Source organism: Rutidosis leptorrhynchoides, chromosome 1 (assembly GCF_046630445.1).
Source record: "Rutidosis leptorrhynchoides isolate AG116_Rl617_1_P2 chromosome 1, CSIRO_AGI_Rlap_v1, whole genome shotgun sequence".
Classification (NCBI taxonomy): domain Eukaryota; kingdom Viridiplantae; phylum Streptophyta; class Magnoliopsida; order Asterales; family Asteraceae; genus Rutidosis; species Rutidosis leptorrhynchoides.
This window is the reverse complement of record NC_092333.1, coordinates 716,492,172-716,513,059: the sequence shown is the minus strand read 5'-3', so window position 1 is coordinate 716,513,059 and position 20,888 is coordinate 716,492,172. Positions and strand designations below refer to the sequence as shown.

The window sequence follows — 20,888 nt, the reverse complement described above, 5'->3', positions numbered from 1 at the left end:
TGCATGATGTCTAAAGACTAAGGTGGAACTTAGGACAAATCTAAAAGATATTTATCAAAAGGTATACTGTTCGAACTCGAGTCGGAACATGTTCACGTTCGAACTTAGTTCACGGGGTCGTCATGTCAGTTTATCGGTCATTGTAGCTGAAAATGCATCCATGGCCAGTTTGAACAGCAGCTTGTGCAAACCTTGTTCGAGCCTATGATGTGTTTTGGCATATTTTTTCAATTGTTATCAAACTTCAAAAAAATTGTAATTTGATGAATTTTCCTTAAAATAACTATAAAATCAATTACATCAAAAGGTTTCATTCATATAGGAACAAGTGCTATAAACACTCACGAATCAATCATTGTAATAACTAAACACATACAAAACTTTGAAAAATAAACAAATGGGCACTAATTACCACCTAATTCTAGGATTAGGATATCAACAACGCAGCTCCATAATTTATTTTACTATATTTCAAACTAAACTTTTCTAGAATTCTAGATAAAATTCAACATCATTTCTGAAAAATTTGCTTACGAAGAAGCATGAGACTCTGCCTACTGGTTTTTTATGGTAGATCGGATGCAAATCCTTGGCAACAATCTTCATGTTTGGCCTAAAATCTGCTTCGTATTGAACACATAATGCTGCAACGGCCACCATCTGAGTATGAAGAGAAACATGAAAAATTAGGGTCTCTTTATATTATTATTAACTCATGCAAACACATATTGAAATATATTATAATTATAATCAAAATAGTATTGACAAACTAATTCTGTTTAGAGAGGTTTAAGAATAATATTGAGAGAAAACTGATTTGGGTCAAACCAATTTTGACCCGCTTGACCTGCCCATTTTGTCACATCTAGTAGTGTCATTAAACGGACCATACAACCGCTTTTGGAGGGTAGTCATTGCTTAACTTTGGAGCAACGCATTGCTTTACCCTTCTATTCACTTAAATTTGGTGTTGCCTATAACAAACAAATCATTATTAGGTATTTTATTAAAGTCAAGAACTTTTCGCAATATGGGATAGTGCCTGCAATAAAATTTAAGAGTAGTAAAACATACCCATGTAACAAGACATTGTTGACCTTTGGGCATTGTATGGTAAACTGGTTTCCTATTGGTCAAGATTTCTAAAAGAATAACTCCAAAACTATAAACATCACTCTTCTGTGTGATCTGCCCCGTCATTCCATATCTGGATCAAAATAAGGATGTAAAATAGTGTTCGATACAGTGCTTTAAAAAGAAACTTAAAAATAAATACCCGCTTACTATTATTGATGACAACTTTCGCCCATTTACTTACTCAGTAGCATGGTAGCCAGAAGTTCCCAACACCATAGTAGAATGCAGTTGAGTTGCAGTGTCAGAAGGATGATTGCTCAATTGAAATCAGCAATCTTAGTTTGAAAATCATTGAACAATAACATTGATGGATCGAACATCATGATGAACCATTAAAGGTTGAACCTTTTCATGGAAGTATTCTAGACCTCTTGTTGCACCATATGCAATTTTCACTCTCGGAGGCCAACTGAACTTATGTCATGATTAACAACAATGTACATTAAATTTAGTTAACGCTTAAAATAAGTAACATACATATGTTTTTCCTTCACTTTGATAGTGTGATTAGAATAGATAAAACTGGAACATAACTTGTAGCGTTATATCCAAACTATATCATACACCCAACTAATCCTTGAATCTTCTATATAGTTTTAGGAACACCTTGACACAAATTTACCCATATTTGCAATGTAGTCCATGACATAATTTGTTTAAGTAAAATACCTGCTGGATATTGGCCACTCCAACACACACCATCTGTCCATAAGCCATCATGAATTTGATTAAGTAGATCAATTTTACTTTATCTATCTAAATTAGCAGATTCCAGAAATATCTATCAACAATGAACAAAGCCTACAAAAAATGATTGTCAAAATTCACCAACGAAACCCAAATTACCAATGTAAATTATGAATGTTTGGAAGGCATATATCAATCCTAAAACACTTAACATTCAAACTTATTTTTGGAACATGAATTTGAAGTAACACGTTGATTCGGAACGTCAAGCATCTTTCATCTATACATCTACATAAAATGAATAGAAGTCAATATTAATGAAATATAAGTTCAACATGAACATATAAGTGACTAATTAAGTGATACTCTAAAACGCATATATTATTTGTTGAATAAATCAAAGTAGTACCTAAAGGATTTTTTACCTGACTAAACCTCGATTTCATTACCTGAAAAAAAAAAGTTGCGGGATTATGCAGAAAACCTAATTAACTCCACTTTTGCTCATATTTTATATGGTCAAACATATACTTTATAGTTTATACTACAATGTATCAGTAAACAGGATTATCAAGAAAATAGGATGAAATAGAATGGAAGTCTTAGCTTGCAAGAACACGAACTCACTCCTTTTGGGTCGAAATTGCTCCTTTAACACAATTTCCTTCCATATTTTCTCACTAACTGTGTCTCTCTAGATGAGATCATATCTAAAAATGTTCTTGAGTGAAATGAGGGCATCAATCTGCATTTGGGGGTTAAAACCCGTTTTTAGCGTTTTTAAACTTTCTAGGTTTCTCTTTTAAATTTGGCTACCTCAGTGATCACACATCAACAAAGTTGAACGAATTAGTAGTACCTCAGTGATCATTTAATCATAATCATTCATGCTAAACTTCCGCTGGATTAAAAGAACATTAAACATATCTCCACGAACAAATTCGTAAACAATGTGAAAGCTTGTTGGGAATTCCTTCTTATATCAAACATATTTTGTGTACTTTGCAAACTGTGGTTTGCAGGGATGCAGCATATTCATACACATACCCCACTGAGTGCACCCTTTGAGTAAACAATATATCATCATAGCCTAAAAACCATTATAATTCATTTAACCCTAAAATCAAATAGAACTAAAAATTCTAAAACACATTTTATGTAACAAAGTGGAGTGTTGGTTAATAAGTAATCACTTGCATAACACAAATAAATTATTGTAAACTGCTAGACTAACCTCATGGTGTCATGCCTCACATTGTCGTAACGAACTCGCTCTTAAAACATTTTTTCTACACATCTTCTCAAAGGAACATTCCCTTTGGACAGCATCCCAACTGCATCCACAGTTGAATTTTCTCATATAGTTAATTACTTGTGTTATGGCCCTTAGCCCTCTCAAATGGTCCATACTACCATTTTATAAACATAAAATAGTTATAAATTCATAAAAAGGTTATTAACGTTACCTGTGAATCCAATGATTTTCTGAAATGAGAAAGACCAAGCAAAGACCTTCATTGTTCAATCCTTCTCTAAAAGCCAGTTAAACTCATGTTAAAAATCTAGTGATGCAAGTAGGGTTTAATCAGGATCATGAAATTGCTTCTTGTTCTTGGTTAGGAATTCGATTTCTTGATTATTATATAACAATTGATGAATCAACCTTCATCAATTAAAACCCTAAATTAGTTAAACGAAGATCGAAATTACCTGCAATCGTCCTATTCAAAGGAATCGGAATCGAAATTACCCGCTTTCATAATACATCGGAATTGAAAACAAATCAACATTCAAACAATACAAATTAATATTCAAACAATTGCAAATCAATATAACAACCCTTATATTGATGGTTTGATAATTCGGTCCCTGTGTTTTAGCAATAAGTGAAAAGCCCTAATTTTTGCAATCAAAATCCCTAATTTTTGCTATCAAAATCCCTAATAATTTAAACCTATAAGATGCACAAAAATTGAAACATTACCGTTTGTATGATACTCGTGATTCAGGAAACGATTGCGATGAAGATATGCAGCTTCAATTCACCCATATGAATCAACCTTTTAAGCCCTAGTCGACCTTACAATTAATGCACGAAACCCTAGATAGAATCTTCGTATTCAATCTTCTTCAATTGATTGATTGATTGTTGAATGTGAATCGTTATCGTGTGTGAATCGTAGAAAAAGATTTTAGGGGCAAAGAGTGACGATTTTGAACTCAGTATATAGAATATATATTGAGTTGGATTAGGGAATTGAATGAGGAAGGAAGAATAACACGATGGGTTAAGGTTAAGATAATTAGGGAATTATATTTGAGAGAGCGTGATTGAAAGAAGGGTAATTAAGGGATATTATTGTTAACAATTGATTTATTAGCTAATTTTGTTAGTGGATGATTAAGGATCATTGGATTAGGGGTATTATAATGTAATTTTCTAATCTAATAGTAATTAAGTGGGTTTTGAAAACAATTATTAGCTAATCAAGAATCTCTTTTAATGTATATAGTGATAGTGATTATAAGGTTAAAAACAAAATATAAATTTAACAGTAAAAGCATTTCTAACAGTAAATATGTAAGCATATATTTATATTTATGTATTATATATCCATTGATAAAACTTTTTCAACGATTTTCATATCCATTTAGGTTTATCAATATCCGTATCTATATCCATATTCATATAAGTTGTAACTGCTTACTTAACCATAAACATCCGTACTAGTGTAATAACTAAACTAAACTAAATAGATAAAACTGCAGGTGGTATTGTACAACTTAGCAGGTGCATGGATTGTATAACCAATTTTCTTTTTTCCATTCATATCCATCACCAAACGAATGAATCGGATGGATATTCGCTGAATCGGGTGACCATTGACATCCCTAATTATGTTGTTTAAGAATAAATGGCAAGAACTGATGATGGACTGTGCATTGTTGAGTTTATTGACTCTTTAGCCTCTTGTTGGGTCATACTCGTGTTTATTAATTTTCGGCACTAATCCATTTTCTCTCAGCTGTTAGCAAACGCAATTAACAAAGTGATACGTGCCCTTTACTTGTTTTTTTATTTCTTTCTTTAGATATTGATCGTTGATTGTGGCTCAAGTAGAAGACCAAAAGGTGCAAGGGGCGAAGTCAATTGACATTTTTGTTAATAAAGAATGAAAAATGAAAATTGGCACTTCCAAAACGAAAAGATTATTCACTTCAGATATTATATTATATTATATTATTATTACTTTATATACTAACTCCCAAAGTTAGCTACTATTCACTTATTATTCATCGAAAACACGCTTTAATGACTTATACGTTGCGCATAGAGAATTTGTACCCACAAGGAGTACTACACTATTCATCTACAGTAAAAAATATATATATTTTTTTTTTTTAAATTGTCCCTCTCATTCTCTCCTACAAATTTTACTAAAGGACTGCATAAGGACGTTGGCCCATTTTTTTTTAAACTAATTTTCTTCAAAAAAACAAGACGATAAAGACTTTTTTCTCCCTTCTTTTTCCCTACAATTTTTTCTACACTTTCGCCAACGACTCCATCACATTGCCCAAAATGTCTACAAAATAGCGCGGCAATGCGCGCTCCCCAAACACTAGTTGAACCTAAAAAAACAACTTATTTTTTAAAATGGTGCAGTCTCATTTTTCCAAAAAATGTCAAGTTCAATATATTTTTAAAATGGTGCAGCCTCATAATAATTATTCTAATCGACATATTTTTAGCTGTTAAAATTTCTTCATATTCTGTTACTCCTTTTATTCAATTTTCCAGCTATTATAATGGAGAATGTTAAGTTAATGTTAATGTTAAATGTTCACTAGCATATACTATCACACCCCCAGTTAGGGTCTGGGCGAAATGTGATTCAATATCATAATACATACCAACATATTATAAAATGAGAACAAATACTATATGAATAAAACCAAATTTGCAGCGGAAGGATTAATAATGTCGTTACAAGAATTATAAATTGTTCAAATGCAGAAAAGTAAATATGCGATAAGTCTTGATCCTAGCCAAGTAAGTCATCACATAAGCAGTAGATATAGAGGTCCTGATCATTCAGTACCTGAGACAAACATGCTAAAAGTGTCAACCAAAAAGGTTGAGTGAAATTCATAGGTTTAACAAATATGATTGACCGTTTGTTCTTAGACCACAAGATTTGTTATAAAAGTAGATCACGCAGATCCAAAAGTAGTACTGATTCGTGATATTTTAGACTAAACGTTTGTTTTGTTGCCCCGATGATAAGTTGACAGTACCTTATCACCATGTTTAAATCATTATTAAGTAATACAAAGACATCACGGTCAAATGTATCGGGGACGTTACTCCCGATAGGCCTACCCCCAATAATTAAGAATGCCTTATCCCGAAAGCAATTAAAAAATATCACTGTGGGGTCTTAGTAGCATAAGCTAGTCATAGTACAGTTTAGGTTCGTACTTGTGTCTAAGTTGTTTAAAGTATAAAAGCAGCATGTGTCTCACCCCAGTAAGTATAAAAAGTGCTATAGCAATAAGAGTGGGGCTATGAAAGTCACCTTAGTAATTCGGTGAGTGAAAGTATTCCTTAAAGAGAAAGTATGGATGATCGAAGCACAGAGAAGTCAACCTAAGAATAAGTTGAGAATAGTTTAGATGTTTTGCCCGTATTATGATAAGTGTAAGTATTTTCTTTTATAGTAAGTTTAAAGAAGGTTTATCGTTTTGGAAAGGCTTTTCATACTAGACAAGCTTCCAATCTAACACTTTCAATTTAAAATGGCCTTTTCAGGTCATAGGTTTCTGAGCCACAGGATCCTTTAACTCAGGAATCCAAACTCTCCGCCTAGACTTTCGAGCGTCCATCCACTCGAGAAAGATCAAGATCTATACCCATCTAATATACCGTTCCAATACGTTTTTAGGTGCGTATAGGAATACAACACTTTAAATACTTTATACAATAAGTATTTACTTAAGTTCGATTGTATTATCGTTATTAAGATTGTTTGGTTTTTAAATCCTAATAATAAGTAAGATATATTTAAGTAGGTAAACAAGTGTTATACATAGAAATTGTGTTTTATGAATGGGTATGTATTAATATCAAGTTAATATGTATATATATATATATATATATATATATATATATATATATATATATATATATATATATATATATATATATATATATATATATATATATATATATTATCTTATATGTTAAAATATGTATAGTTTAATTTTAAGTTTTATGTCAATATAAGTACCAATAATTATCTAAAAATGCTAACAAGTGTTTTATTGATTTCATAACAGTAAGTGACATGTATAAAACATTATAAAAATTTTCTATACATAAATATTAAGTTTTATGTATTAAATATTAATTTTTTTTTATAGCTAAAATACAAATAAATAGATAAACAAGTTTAACAACACATTTTATATTTTTCTTAGGTTCTACTGACCAAAATAAACTTAGGAAAAATTTATAAATTTTTGTTATGGTGTAAAAGTATTTATTTCTAATTTCTTTTTCGGTTCAAGATAAATCAAAGTTTATAAAGTAATAATTATTATATCAACTCAATTAATTCATCTAAAATTTTTGTATGCCTAATATAGTGTATTAAGCTTAGAAAAATTATTTGTACATTTATATTAATAGTTTAACTATTTAATTCAACTTTTGTATTGTTTTTAGTTTAAATTCAGAATTAAATAGAAATATATAATTATTAATTTTAAAAATAATTTTTATAACTTTATTATTAGTTCCTAAGTAATTTCCATTGATTATTGTAGTCATAAATATGTTATATCATTAAATTCTATTTTTCTTTTTAAAACAGATTTTCCGGTACTGTAGCAAAAGTAGAAGAAAATACAAATTAATTATTTAAAATGACAAATAAATCAAACATAAATTTTTATAATTACTTTTATGACCTAAGGAACAAGCGAAAATTATAAAACATAATATATAAAATTGTTTACTATTTATTTCTTCATTATCTATATATACCGAATATAAAAAAAAATCAGTTTTTGATTTTTAATAAATATAAATTCGAATGTATAATTCATAAAAATAATTTTTATAGTCATTAGGATACTTAATACTAATTATCATGTATTTACATTATTTATTATAATTAATTTCGTATTTATTTGGTATTTAACATAAAACTAGCACAAAAATATGATAAAAACTAAATAAAAACTATAAAAATAATATAGAGAACTTACAAAAATAATTTTTGCAGAGGTTTGAGAGAGAATTCTTCAAGTTTTTGGTGTACAAAATTTGTGAACTAGGCTATGGTATTTATAGTTACAATTTTTAGTAAAGAGAAAATAAAAAAATACAAAAGTTTATATAAAAAAATAACTAGTGTCTTGTAAAAAAATTAAAAGTATTTATGGCCAGTCATGCCACCATTTCAAAATATAAATAAATAAAAGTAAAGTTAAAAGTAGGAATAAAATAAATAAAAGTGAATCTAGATCTAGTTTATATATAAAAAAATACTACTTTTTAAAATATATATATATATATATATATATATATATATATATATATATATATATATATATATATATATATATATATATATATATATATATATATATATATATATATATATATATTTCATAGTTCTAAAAATGTTAACTAACTAAATTTCTATTTTTATTTAATTTTTAAATACGAATTTTGATAAATATAAATATATATTCGGTATTTATAAAATTATAATTACTAAATGTGGTTTTTATTTAATTAAATTATTACTTTATAATTTTATTAGTTTTATATATGTTACTACATTTATATATACTTGTATTTATTAATTGTATAATATATTAACTAAATACAAAATTAATATAAGTATTTTATATGTAATCATGTTATGACATAAATTTTTTTTTTTTATAAAAATTCTTACGCGTACGTTGTTGAATAAAATTTATTATTCGTTTAACGTTCGTTAATTTCGTATGTATATAACGACCTTTTATTCGTACTTAGAGTTTATTCATTATACTTAAATCTTTTGTTCGGGCATTATATAGATGGAAAAATGAGGGTCGTTATAGTACCTCCCCGTTAATGAAAACTTCGTCCCGAAGTTTTAAGTGGAGTTCCCGTCTGCTTCATCAACAGTTGGGAAGAGATGGGGTATTTTCGTATCATTTGGTCTTTGCGTTCCCAGGTATATTCGGGGCCTCTACGCGAATTCCAACGAACTTTAACAATAGGTATGTTGCTCTTACGGGTCTCTTTGACCTCTTCTTTCATAATCTCTATAGGTTCTTCGACAAAGTGCATTTGCTCATCAATGCGGATATCATCCAAAGGAATAACAAGAGTATCTTCGGCGAGACACTTTTTCAAATTTGAGACACGAAACACATCATGTACTTGACTTAGTTCAGCTGGAAGTTCTAATCGATACGCAACGGGACCGATTCTTTGAATAACTTTGAAAGGTCCAACATAACGCGGACTGAGTTTACTTCGTTTACCGAAGCGGATAACACCTTTCCAAGGAGATACTTTTAACATAATGTTATCTCCAACTTGGAATTCTAACGGTTTTCGGTGAGGGTCGGCATAACTCTTTTGTCGACTACGAGCGGTTTCTAAATGCTTCTTGATTTGCACGATCTTTTCGGAAGTTTCATGAATAAGTTCAGGACCAGTTAATTGTCTGTCTTCGAGTTCATCCCAACACAACGGAGATCTACATTTGTGACCGTATAAAGCTTCGAATGGTGCAGCTTTAATACTAGAGTGATAGCTGTTGTTGTAAGAAAACTCGACTAAAGGTAGGTGTTTATCCCACCCTTTACCGAAATCGATAAAACATGCTCGTAGCATATCCTCCAAAGTTTGGATAGTTCATTCACTTTGACCGTCCGTTTGCGGATGATAAGCTGTACTCATGTCGAGTCGAGTTCCAAGAGACGCTTGCAAGGATTTCCAGAAATTGGAAGTAAATCGACTATCGCGATCCGAGATAATAGAAGTAGGGACACCATGACGAGTAACAATCTCTTTAACATAGAGTCGAGCTAACTTTTCCATTCTGTCAGTCTCTTTGATTGGTATGAAATGTGCAGACTTAGTGAGACGATCAACTATGACCCAAATCGTATCATTGCCATTTGCAGTCTTAGGCAATTTTGTGATAAAGTCCATAGCTATACCATCCCACTTCCACTGTGGAATATCGGGTTGAGTTAGAAGACCAGAAGGCTTTTGGTGCTCGGTTTTGACTTTCGAACAAGTAAGACACTTACTCACATAAGTAGCAATGTTGCCTTTCATGTTGGGCCACCAGTAGAACTCTTTCACATCCTGATACATTTTACTAGAACCGGGATGAATAGAATACCTAGTCTTATGTGCTTCATCCAAGACTAGTTCACGGAGATTACCATAACAAGGAACCCAAATTCGATTACCAAAGTATCTTGTACCATTGGACTTAACTTGCAGTTGGTTTTCGAAATTTATAGGTCCTTCTCCTTCGATAAGTGTAGGTTTGATAGCTTCAACTTGAACTTCGCAGATTCGAGAGATGAGATTCGATTTGATCTTAAGATTCAAGGCACGAACACGCCTAACTTCGTCCTTTCGACTTAGAGCATCGGCAACTACATTTGCCTTTCCCGGATGATACTTTAGTTCACAATCATAATCATTTAACAATTCGAGCCATCGTCTCTGTCTCATGTTTAGCTGTTTCTGATTAAAGACATGCTGAAGACTCTTATGGTCGGTGAATATCATAAACTTAGTACCGTATAGATAATGTCGCCACATCTTCAGAGCGAATACCACAGCACCTAACTCCAAATCGTGTGTGGTGTAATTAACTTCATGTTTCTTTAATTGTCGGGAGGCATAAGCGATAACCTTCTTGCGTTGCATTAGAACACAACCGAACCCTTGTTTCGAGGCATCCCAGTAGACAACAAAATCGTCGGAACCTTCAGGTAAATATAAGATCGGAGCAGTGGTCAACTTCTCTTTTAGAATCTTAAATGCAGACTCTTGTTCTTCGGACCACTCGAATTTCTTCCCTTTGTGAGTTAACTTGGTGAGAGGCTTTGCAAGAAGAGAAAAATCTTTAATAAATCTTCGGTAGTAACCGGCAAGTCCCAAAAATTGGCGAATATGCTTCGCAGTCTTTGGCACTTCCCAATTCTGAACTGATGTCAAAGCTAAGGGATACGAAATAGTTATTAATTTTAGCAGGAAATACTACTAAATACGATACAATTTTACACAAGATATTTATTTATTTAGAGAATGGATATACTTAAACCTTGCTACAACACTTATAGGCAGTGTACCTAATCGTACAGTAGTGTAGTTTTTAGTAAGTCCGGTTCGTTCCACAGGGAAATCTTTAAACAAAGCTTAACGCTATATTAGTTTACTTTTATAAAAATACAAATATATATATAAGTAATATTATTATTATAAAGGGGGGTTTTTTACCGTTTAATGACCGGTTTGTCGATTTTAAAACTTTAGTCGCAGTTAAAACCTAATGTAAAATATTAAATAAAAGTGCGATTAAATAACAATAAATAAAAGTGCGATAATTAGAAGTGCAATTAAATATAAAATAAAGGAAATTAAATATGAAATAAAAGAATTATGCTTATTTAAACTTCCGTAATCATGATGTTTGACGTGTTGATTTTAGTTTTATGCCCATGGGTTAATTGTCCTTTGTCCTGGATTATTTAATATGTCCGTCTGGTTTTTGTCCATAACAGTCCATCAGTCATAAATATAAAATGCGAGTGCCCTCGTCAAATTATCCTTATACCCGAAGTTAAATATTCCAACTAAATGGGGATTTAAACTGTAACAAGATTTTAATACTTTGTTTAATAATTACACCAGGATGTCGACTGAGTGTAACCCAAGGTTTTAATATTTTGTTATCAATTATACCAAGTGTCCTTTGTACATAATTTCACCCCTGTTTTAATTATTCTAGTGGCTATTAATCCATTCCCGTGTCCGGTTAAATGAACGATTATCGTACATATAAATACCCCGCCCATCGTGTCCGATCGAGTGTATATGGTAATTTATAGGGACGCCCAATTGTAAATCTTTATATTAACATTAACAAACTATCATTTAGTTAAACAAATATAAAGCCCATTAATAGCTCATAGTCTAATTTCCACAAGTGTCGTTCTTTTGTCCAAACCCCAATTATGGTACAAAGTCCAATTACCCAATTTTAGTAATTAGCCCAACATCATGATTACTTCGTTTTAAATAAGCATAATAATAACTTAGCTACGAGACATTAATGTAAAAAGGTTGAACATAACTTACAATGATTAAAAATAGCGTAGCGTTACACGGACAGAATTTCGACTTACACCCTTACAATATTCGCTAACATACCCTTATTATTAGAATTATAATTAAAATTAAAATATAAATTATAAATATATATATATATAATTTACGTATGAGAAGAAGAAGAAAAAGATGGATGAAAATGATCAGAATTCGGTTGGCTTTATAGGCAGTTTTTCATTTTGGGGCTCCGCGACTCGCGGCCTTTTTGGCCTTCAAACTCCGCGAGTCGCGGAGTTTGTTTTTACAGCTCACCCTTTTGGAGTCTTTCTCTGCCGACGGTTTTTATTTATAAATATAATATATATATAATTAATATAATTAATTATATATTATATTATATTTATATACATAGTTAACTTGTAATTTTTAGTCCGTTGCGTCGAGCGTTGAGAGTTGACTCTAGTCCCGGTTCCGGATTTTCGAACGTCCTTGCGTACAATTTTATATTTTGTACTTTACGTTTTGAATCTTGTACTCTTGTAATTTCGAGACGTTTCTTATCAATAATTGGAACCTCTTTGATTGTCTTTTGTTCTTTTGAGCTTTTTGGTCGTTTGCGTCTTCAATTCGTCGAATCTGTCTTTTGTCTTCACCTTTTATTATTTAAACGAATATCACTTGTAAATAGAACAATTGCAACTAAAAGCTTGTCTTTCTTGAGGAATAATGCTATGAAATATATGTTCGTTTTTAGCATTATCAAATATTCCCACACTTGAGCGTTGCTTGTCCTCAAGCAATATCGTCTTGAAATACTAGAATCACTTCTTTATTCTTCACACTTTGTACATCAGTGATTTCTATACGGTGGTATGAACAATGGTAGTAACGATATGGTTTACAGTCCCATATGACTATAAAAATTTAGATCCATTAAGGAAATTGGATCTTTATGAAAACATTGGATCTTTTGAAAATCTAGTTTTTACCCTAGATAAGTTTTTCGGAATAACCCTTTACCGGTGTTTGCAAAATATTTTTGTGGGTTTGGTGGGTTTCAGAATTGAAAATTTTAGCTCAAAACTTGCTGTTTTGTGTCACCCACTTGCTAACCTTGTATTTGGAAAGCAACACGTCCAGTTTACTTGTCCCGTATATTACCTTTCGATAAACTACCGTCCGGTTGTAAAGGAAAGCGTTGAACAAGCAACTGTTAAGGCAATGTCCCCTGACATGCTTTTAATTATGGTCTATAACGTGTCGGACGCAATTACTATCCTTGGTAGGAGCAATAGTAAAGCTCACCCTTATAATTTTTTGGTATGGCACAAGGTCCTGTCTTTGACCACTATGCAACCACCGTTCTTACGGTTGACACCCGATTTAGTTCAGGTGACCTAATGAATTTCAGGTGAATTCCTAGGTTTTTACGTTCAATGGTAATGAACGCATTGAAAATAGGGTTTTCAGAAAACAAATCGGTTTGTAATTTTGATCAAAATATTTTCTCGTTCAAGCTCGAGTTTAGATATCATTGAATTCCATGAGTTTGTAATTCTCAATCTTTAAAGTCAATCTCAAGGATTGAGTAATATCCGTCTTAAAAGCTGATTTTTAATCTTTAAGGAGATTATCCTTTCTGGGGATCTGATTTATTAGTCTTATCCAGCTAATTTGCATGGTGCCCCCCCATTGTACGAGATAAATCCTTCTCATGGTTAGGATAAATCTGACCACTTGGCGACCCTGTTTAATGCTGAGGTCCGTGGATTTCCTGCTGATTTTAGTGATGACTTTTCTAGATTTTTCGTCAACCTACAGCTGGTCTGGACGACAACTTCATGACCTAAATCAAGAAGCGCGTTTCTTTTTCGGAAGACTTTACTTCCTTTTAATGATGGAATTGATTCATCGTGTAGATCCATCTCTTCTTTTCTTTCATCGGGTAAAATAGTTTAGTTTAGTCCAAAGCAAAAGTATTTTCAGTTATTTGTTACAGATATATGTGACATATGTTTAAGATAACTTGGTAAATTTTCCCACACTTGGCTTTTATTTTCCTTTTTATCGTCCTCTATTCCATTTTAAATGAATTTTAACATTTTGGTTTGTTTCTCAATTTATGTCCTTTTTGAGGTAACAATAATTTCGGTGTTAAAACCTAGTTTTATCGTTCATAAATATGTATAAACATGATTTTTAGTTCATTTAATTGAAAATTTTGAAAAATTTTACTAGAATTGGGTAGTCAGTATATAAGACCAGGGCTGTTCTTTATTATCAGAGAGCACTAGATTCTAATACAACTACTGCTTTACTAGTATTTTTAATGGTAACCAAGTGTATAAAGTAAAAATTTTTAAAATCCGAAAGAATTTAACCCCTCCCCACACTTAAGATCTTGCAATGCCCTCATTTGCAAGAAATCAGTAACAATTTAAATTATTGAGGGTGATTAGCGTGAAAATGATTAAATTTTTACCAAAGTTTCCAAATATATTGGCGTTTGTTTGCTGAATGATAAATGGTGCACATCATTTGTTCATTCCGTCTTGTTGTTATTTCACATATATTTTGCATCTTGTCGTCAAAATTAGTTGCTTTTGCTGAACTTAATACCAGTCTTTGAAAATGCGTTGTTTTACCCTGTTGTGTACACAAGATAAACTGCAAACATATATACATATTTTTGAAGTTTGGTATATTACCCCACATTCAAAAATTATTAAAATCTAAGAATAAAAGTTAGATAATTATAAAAATGATTACAATATTAACAAAAGCATTAAACGTATCTATAATTACAAATTACAAAAAAAATAAAAAAATAAGTATACTAGGGATGATACTGGTACCAATAGGGGTTCCAGGCATAACCATAGGTGCTATAGAATGCTTCGGCAGGGTCATACGTAGGATACGGTGGCTGCATCTCTATAGACCAGGGAGGGAAAATGGGTTTCGGTGTAGGAATATAGTTTCTACCTATATGTTGGCAATGAGCTATGATTTGGTTTTGATGAACTTGCCAATCTTCAAATGCTCTCTGTCTAGCATTTTCGTATTCCTGAGAAGCTATAAACCTTTGCATTTCTTGCATCTCATTCCCCCCTCCTACATTACCTTGCTGTTGGTTTCTCTCCACCTGTGGATGTCTACCATGGTATCGTACTGCGGCGTTATTTCGCCTCTTCAAAACTTTCGCACCATGGTATACATTTAAACCTATAGTATCGCGGGGTTCTGGTTCTTCTACTAATAATCCCCCCCGACTTATATCCACACCGAGATATTCACCAATCAAAGTAATAAAAATACCACCTCCTATTATGCTATGCGGTCGCATCCCCCGAACCATAGCTGATAAATAATAACCCACACAATACGGTATACTTACAGCGCTTTGTGGGTCTCGAATACACATATGGTAAAACAAATCCTGTTCATTTACTTTTTCCTTGTTCTTACCCCTTTGTGTAATCGAATTAGCTAAAAACCTATGTGTCACTCTTAATTCGGCTCTATCTATATCCAAATAAGAGTAATTTCCCCCTTTGAAACGGTGATGGCTTGTCATTTGACTCCACACACCGTGTGTATCAAAATTTTCATCTATCTTTCTACCGTTTAGTATCAATCCTCTACAATCGGCAGACGCTAACTCCTCAGGCGTATATATACGTAAAGCCTGAGCCATGTCCAGTAAAGACATGTGGCGCATCGAACCGCCTAACAAAAATCTAATAAAAGAACGATCGGTTAAACTAGCTACCCGATCATTCAACTCTATACTACATAACAATTCTTCACACCATACTTTATATACAGGTCTACGCATGGTGAATAAACGTACCCAGTCATTAAAAGAAGAATTACCATACCTCTGTACAAGTAATTCCCTAATTGGCCCGGCCAATTCTACAGCTTCTAAAGGTCCCCATTCTATGACCCTCGGTACCTCAACAACCTTAGAATGAAGAGTATGCAAACCCCTTTGATATTTTGGATAATCTATCCAAAGTCTGTCAAATCTCAGGTTCGGGTGCAACTCTTCCAAGTGCATATCGGAAAAGGTCATGACTGGATGAGGTATATCCTGCTTGTAGTAGTTATCCACCTCCTGTTGTTCCAAATTCTCAGCAGGAGCATTGCGGGCTTGGGATGAAGATTCACCCCTTTCATTCTGCAAAACACATCAAACACAATTTTTGTGCATCCAAATATGCATTAGTGTCAACAAAATCATCAATCAAAATAATTACAATGACATTATCAATTTATATCAAACTTAAGCTCATTTTCACATTTTTATCAAATCTACACTTTTTCAAATAAGCATATACGAAAATGTTCGCCAAGTTCATAAGCATTCAACTCAAATAACATGTCAAAATAATCATTACTAGCAATTAAACAAGTCTCAAATGGCATTATCTTTCAAAAATCAAGTTCATGAATTTTAGACTTGAAAAAGTCCACTTTAATTCTCAAAATCATGTTTAGGCTCAAAGTTTAGATCATTTAACTACCTAAACATGTTACACTACTTAATTTAGCAACAATTCATGACAAAAATCGGCCATAACCTGTTTATATCAAAAAGCCCCAAATTTGCTCAAGAACACAAACCCTAGATTATTCAAAATTTGAAGTTTAAGGCTTCTAATCATGTTAAACAGCATCAATCTAGGTTATACAAGCATAATACATAAACAATTTAAGCATAATTACACTAAAAAGCATCAAAATCAAATTGGGGAAAAAATTGCTCAAGAACACCAAATTTCGGATTAAATGGTGTTTAGGTGTAGAAATTTACCGTTTTTCTTGAGTAATTCTTAGATAGCATCCTTCTCAACATGATTTTAGTAAAAAATTTGGTGATTAACCGTTAAAAATTGGGATTTTGGGGGTGTTTTTGGGTGTATTTTCGGAGTGTTTTTCGCAGTATTTTTGAGTTGTGGTGTGTGAAACTGAGCTGTTGCAGCTCTTTATTTTTTTTCTGTAATCCGACTCCTCCGCGACTCGCGGCGAATTGCACTTCAAACTCCGCGACTCGCGGAGTTTGTTTTTGTTTTTTTTTTTTTTTATAATCATTAACTTTTGAAACAATTAAGTACTTAATTTTAAAATTTTGTTTCCCTTGTTATTTAGGACGAGGTCGTTTCGGATCGATGTCCTAGTCCGTCCCTCGACAAAATTTTAAAATTTGTCTTTTTGTAGCGATTGTTTTAAAAGCTAAGATTTTTGGGGTTTTTTTAATGTTTTTGGCATACTTTAATTCAATAAGATTAAAAATAATGATAATAAAAGTTCTCGTCCCTCCCTCGGGTAAAGCAATTTCGGTTCAAAGACCTAGTCTTCAACTTACGACGAATTTTAAAAATCATATTTTTAACTTAATGAGATAAAGTAAATTTTTGTTTTTAAATTCACACAACTTAAATATGAAATTCAAAATTAATATTAAAAATTCACACCAAACTTAAAATTTGAAATGCATAAAATTAAAAATTCATATTTTAAAAATTAAAAGTTCACACCAATCTTAATTTAAAAATTCATATTATAAATTCATACCAAACTTATATTAATTTTTCAAATATTTACAATTTTAAATATATTGTTTTTACAAAGTTTACAATATTAATTTAAGATTTAAATATTAATTTTAAAAACATGGTAAAAATAAAATTTAAAATCTTTTTGACTTTTTATCCCACTTTAATCAATCAAATATTATCAAAAATATGCGCCCCTCTTTTCGGTAAAGTAATTTCGGTTCCAAGACCTAATTTAACTCATGACGAATTTTTGAAATATTTTGGGTTGATTGATTAAAGATATTTATACCTTAAGAATAAACGTTAAATTTCGCAGTGATGTAATAAATTTTTGAATGATATCAATAATTTCGGTCGCCAAACCTAATTTTATTCAATACCAATTTAATACTTTTTAGCGAACAAATTAGCGTTTATTATCAAAAGGTTAAAAATAAAAATAAAAATAAAAACTGTACAGACATACCTGTGAAATAGATTTCTTAGTTATATGATCTATCCCATTCATAAGATAGTCGGTTTAATTGGTTTTTCATGGCTACATAGGCGTAACCTCGAGCATTCAGTGTCTTTTCTTCTAAACATATGAGCGGTCCGTCTCTGCATAAAGTAACAAATTCGGTATTTGAATAGGTTTGATTATTTGAACATTTACCTCCATGTGACCATTTTCCGCATTTGTGACATCTTTCTAGGTGTCGTGCTCTTCTTTTCGCTGCGGATTTTGATTTTCCTTTACCAAATTGTAACTTATTATCTTCGCATCTAGATTCTTTTCTAACTCCGTCCATTCTTTCTCTGATTACTGATACTAATTCACTCGGTAGTATGTCATTATTACGTTTAGTGATCAAAGCGTGTAGCATTAGACCATGGTTTAGTTCACAGGCAGTCTTCATTTTGTAAAAACCTAAAAAAAATAAAAATTCAGAATGGGGGGAGAAGACTAGTTCTTTAGGGTCTGCTAGGGAAAGACCATTCGGGTTCCATTTTCGAGAACTACACGAAAACAGACAATCTAACTCTAACAGAAATACATATTATCCTTTAAAGACTTGATTCTCCCCACACTTAGTTAGCTGTGGTGTCGAAATTGTGATTAACTTCGTTGTCGACTTCCATCGGACCATGTATGTAATGTTTAACTCTGTGACCATTAACTTTAAATTCAATCCCATTTGAATTTATCAATTCTATCGTTCCGTATGGGAAAATTCTTTTGACTATGAATGGTCCAGACCATCTTGATTTCAATTTTCCAGGAAATAGCTTGAATCGTGAATTGAAAAGAAGAACTCTGTCTCCTTCTTTAAATTCTTTTGAACTTCTGATTCTTTTATCATGCCATTTCTTCGTTCTTTCTTTATAGATTAACGAATTTTCGTATGCTTCATGTCTTAATTCTTCTAATTCGTTTAGTTGACTTAATCGTAGACGTCCGGCTTCATGTAAATCAAGATTACATGTCTTCAAAGCCCAAAATGCTTTGTGTTCAATTTCTACTGGAAGATGACATGCTTTTCCATAAACAAGTCTAAAAGGTGTGGTTCCAATTGGAGTTTTGTAGGCTGTTCTAAAAGCCCAGAGTGCATCCTCCAATTTAAAGGACCATTCCTTCGGATTTGATCCTACGGTTTTCTCTAGAATACGTTTTAAAGCTCGGTTGGTATTTTCAACTTGTCCACTTGTTTGTGGATGATATGCGGTGGAGATTTTATGAGTTACTCCATATCTTTTAAGAACTTTCTCAAGTTGATTATTACAGAAATGAGTACCCCGATCACTTATTAAAGCTTTCGGTGTTCCAAACCTTGCAAAAAGACGTTTTAAAAAGTTGACTACAACTCGTGCGTCGTTAGTTGGGAGAGCTTGTGCTTCCGCCCATTTAGATACATAATCAATGGCTACGAGTATATATAGATTATTATGAGATTTTGGAAATGGACCCATAAAGTCAATACCCCAAATGTCAAATACTTCACATACTTGGATGACATTTTGTGGCATTTCATCACGTTGATTTATTTTTCCGGCCCTTTGACATGCATCACAGGATTTGCAAAGAAGGTGTGCGTCTTTGTAAATTGTTGGCCAATAGAATCCAGCATCATAAACTTTTCTTGCTGTTAGTTGAGGCCCATAATGCCCTCCTGTTGGTCCTGTGTGACAATGGTTTAATATTTTACTAGCTTCATCTCCAAATACACATCGGCGTATTATTCCATCGGGACAACTTTTAAACAGATGTGGATCTTCCCAAAAATAGTGTTTTATATCACTGAAGAATTTCTTTCGTCTTTGGTACGATAATCCTTTTTCAAGGAATCCACAAACTAAGTAGTTTGCATAGTCTGCAAACCATGGTATTTCTTTATAATCTATCTTCAATAGATATTCATCAGGAAAGTTGTCTTGTATGGCCGATTCATTTAGAACTTCTAACTCGGGATTTTCAAGACAAGAAAGATGATCAGCGGCGAGATTTGCTGCTCCTCTTTTATCTCGGATTTCAATATCAAACTCTTGTAAGAGTAAGATCCAACGGATTAATCTTGGTTTAGCATCTTGTTTTGAAAATAGGTATCTAAGAGCAGAATGGTCAGTATAGACCACCGTTTTTGCTAGAACGAGATATGATCGAAATTTGTCAAAAGCAAAGACAATAGCAAGGAGTTCTTTTTCAGTAGTTGTATAGTTCGTTTGTGCTCCTTGTAACGTCTTACTAGCATAATATATAGGTTGAAATCGTTTTTCAATCCTTTGTCCTAAAACGGCTCCCATTGCAAAATCACTTGCATCGCACATTAGTTCAAATGGTAGATTCCAATTTGGTGTTATCATGATCGGCGCATTAGTGAGTTTCTCTTTAAGAATATTAAAAGATTTGATACACTCATCTGAAAAGATGAATGGCGCATCCTTTTCTAGGAGTTTATTCATAGGAGTGGCAGTTTTAGAAAAATCTTTTATGAAACGTCGGTAAAAACCGGCATGCCCTAGAAAACTCCTAACTCCTCTAACATTGGTGGGATGTGGAAGTTTAGCAATTACATCTACTTTAGCTCTATCCACTTCAATTCCTTCTTTTGAAATTTTATGTCCAAGAACGATGACTTCTTTAACCATGAAATGGC

The 20,888-nt window shown here is 32.2% G+C and overlaps 1 protein-coding gene across 18 annotated transcripts; it reads right to left on the bottom strand.

Moving 5' to 3' along the window:
- Positions 1-279: 279 nt before the first annotated feature.
- Positions 280-4,102, bottom strand: LOC139886252 (probable protein kinase At2g41970). 18 transcript variants are annotated; one of them, XR_011772365.1, is made up of 9 exons: positions 3,809-4,102; positions 3,291-3,487; positions 2,684-3,158; positions 2,234-2,569; positions 2,058-2,112; positions 1,319-1,938; positions 1,075-1,207; positions 829-974; positions 280-660 (listed from the first exon to the last, which is right to left on the bottom strand). XR_011772365.1 is itself a non-coding variant. In XM_071870007.1 (9 exons), exons 7-9 carry the CDS (start codon positions 1,351-1,353, stop codon positions 487-489), a joined length of 342 nt encoding a protein of 113 aa, XP_071726108.1. In that variant the 5' UTR covers positions 1,354-1,551; positions 1,807-1,938; positions 2,058-2,112; positions 2,234-2,569; positions 2,684-3,158; positions 3,291-3,487; positions 3,809-4,102; the 3' UTR covers positions 280-486. The 18 variants fall into 18 exon arrangements, 14 of the variants coding, with proteins under 14 accessions (XP_071726108.1, XP_071726106.1, XP_071726105.1 ...); XR_011772366.1 differs by having other exon boundaries at positions 848-974; XM_071870007.1 differs by lacking the exon at positions 829-974 and having other exon boundaries at positions 1,319-1,551; positions 1,807-1,938.
- Between the last annotated feature and the right edge of the window lie 16,786 nt (positions 4,103-20,888).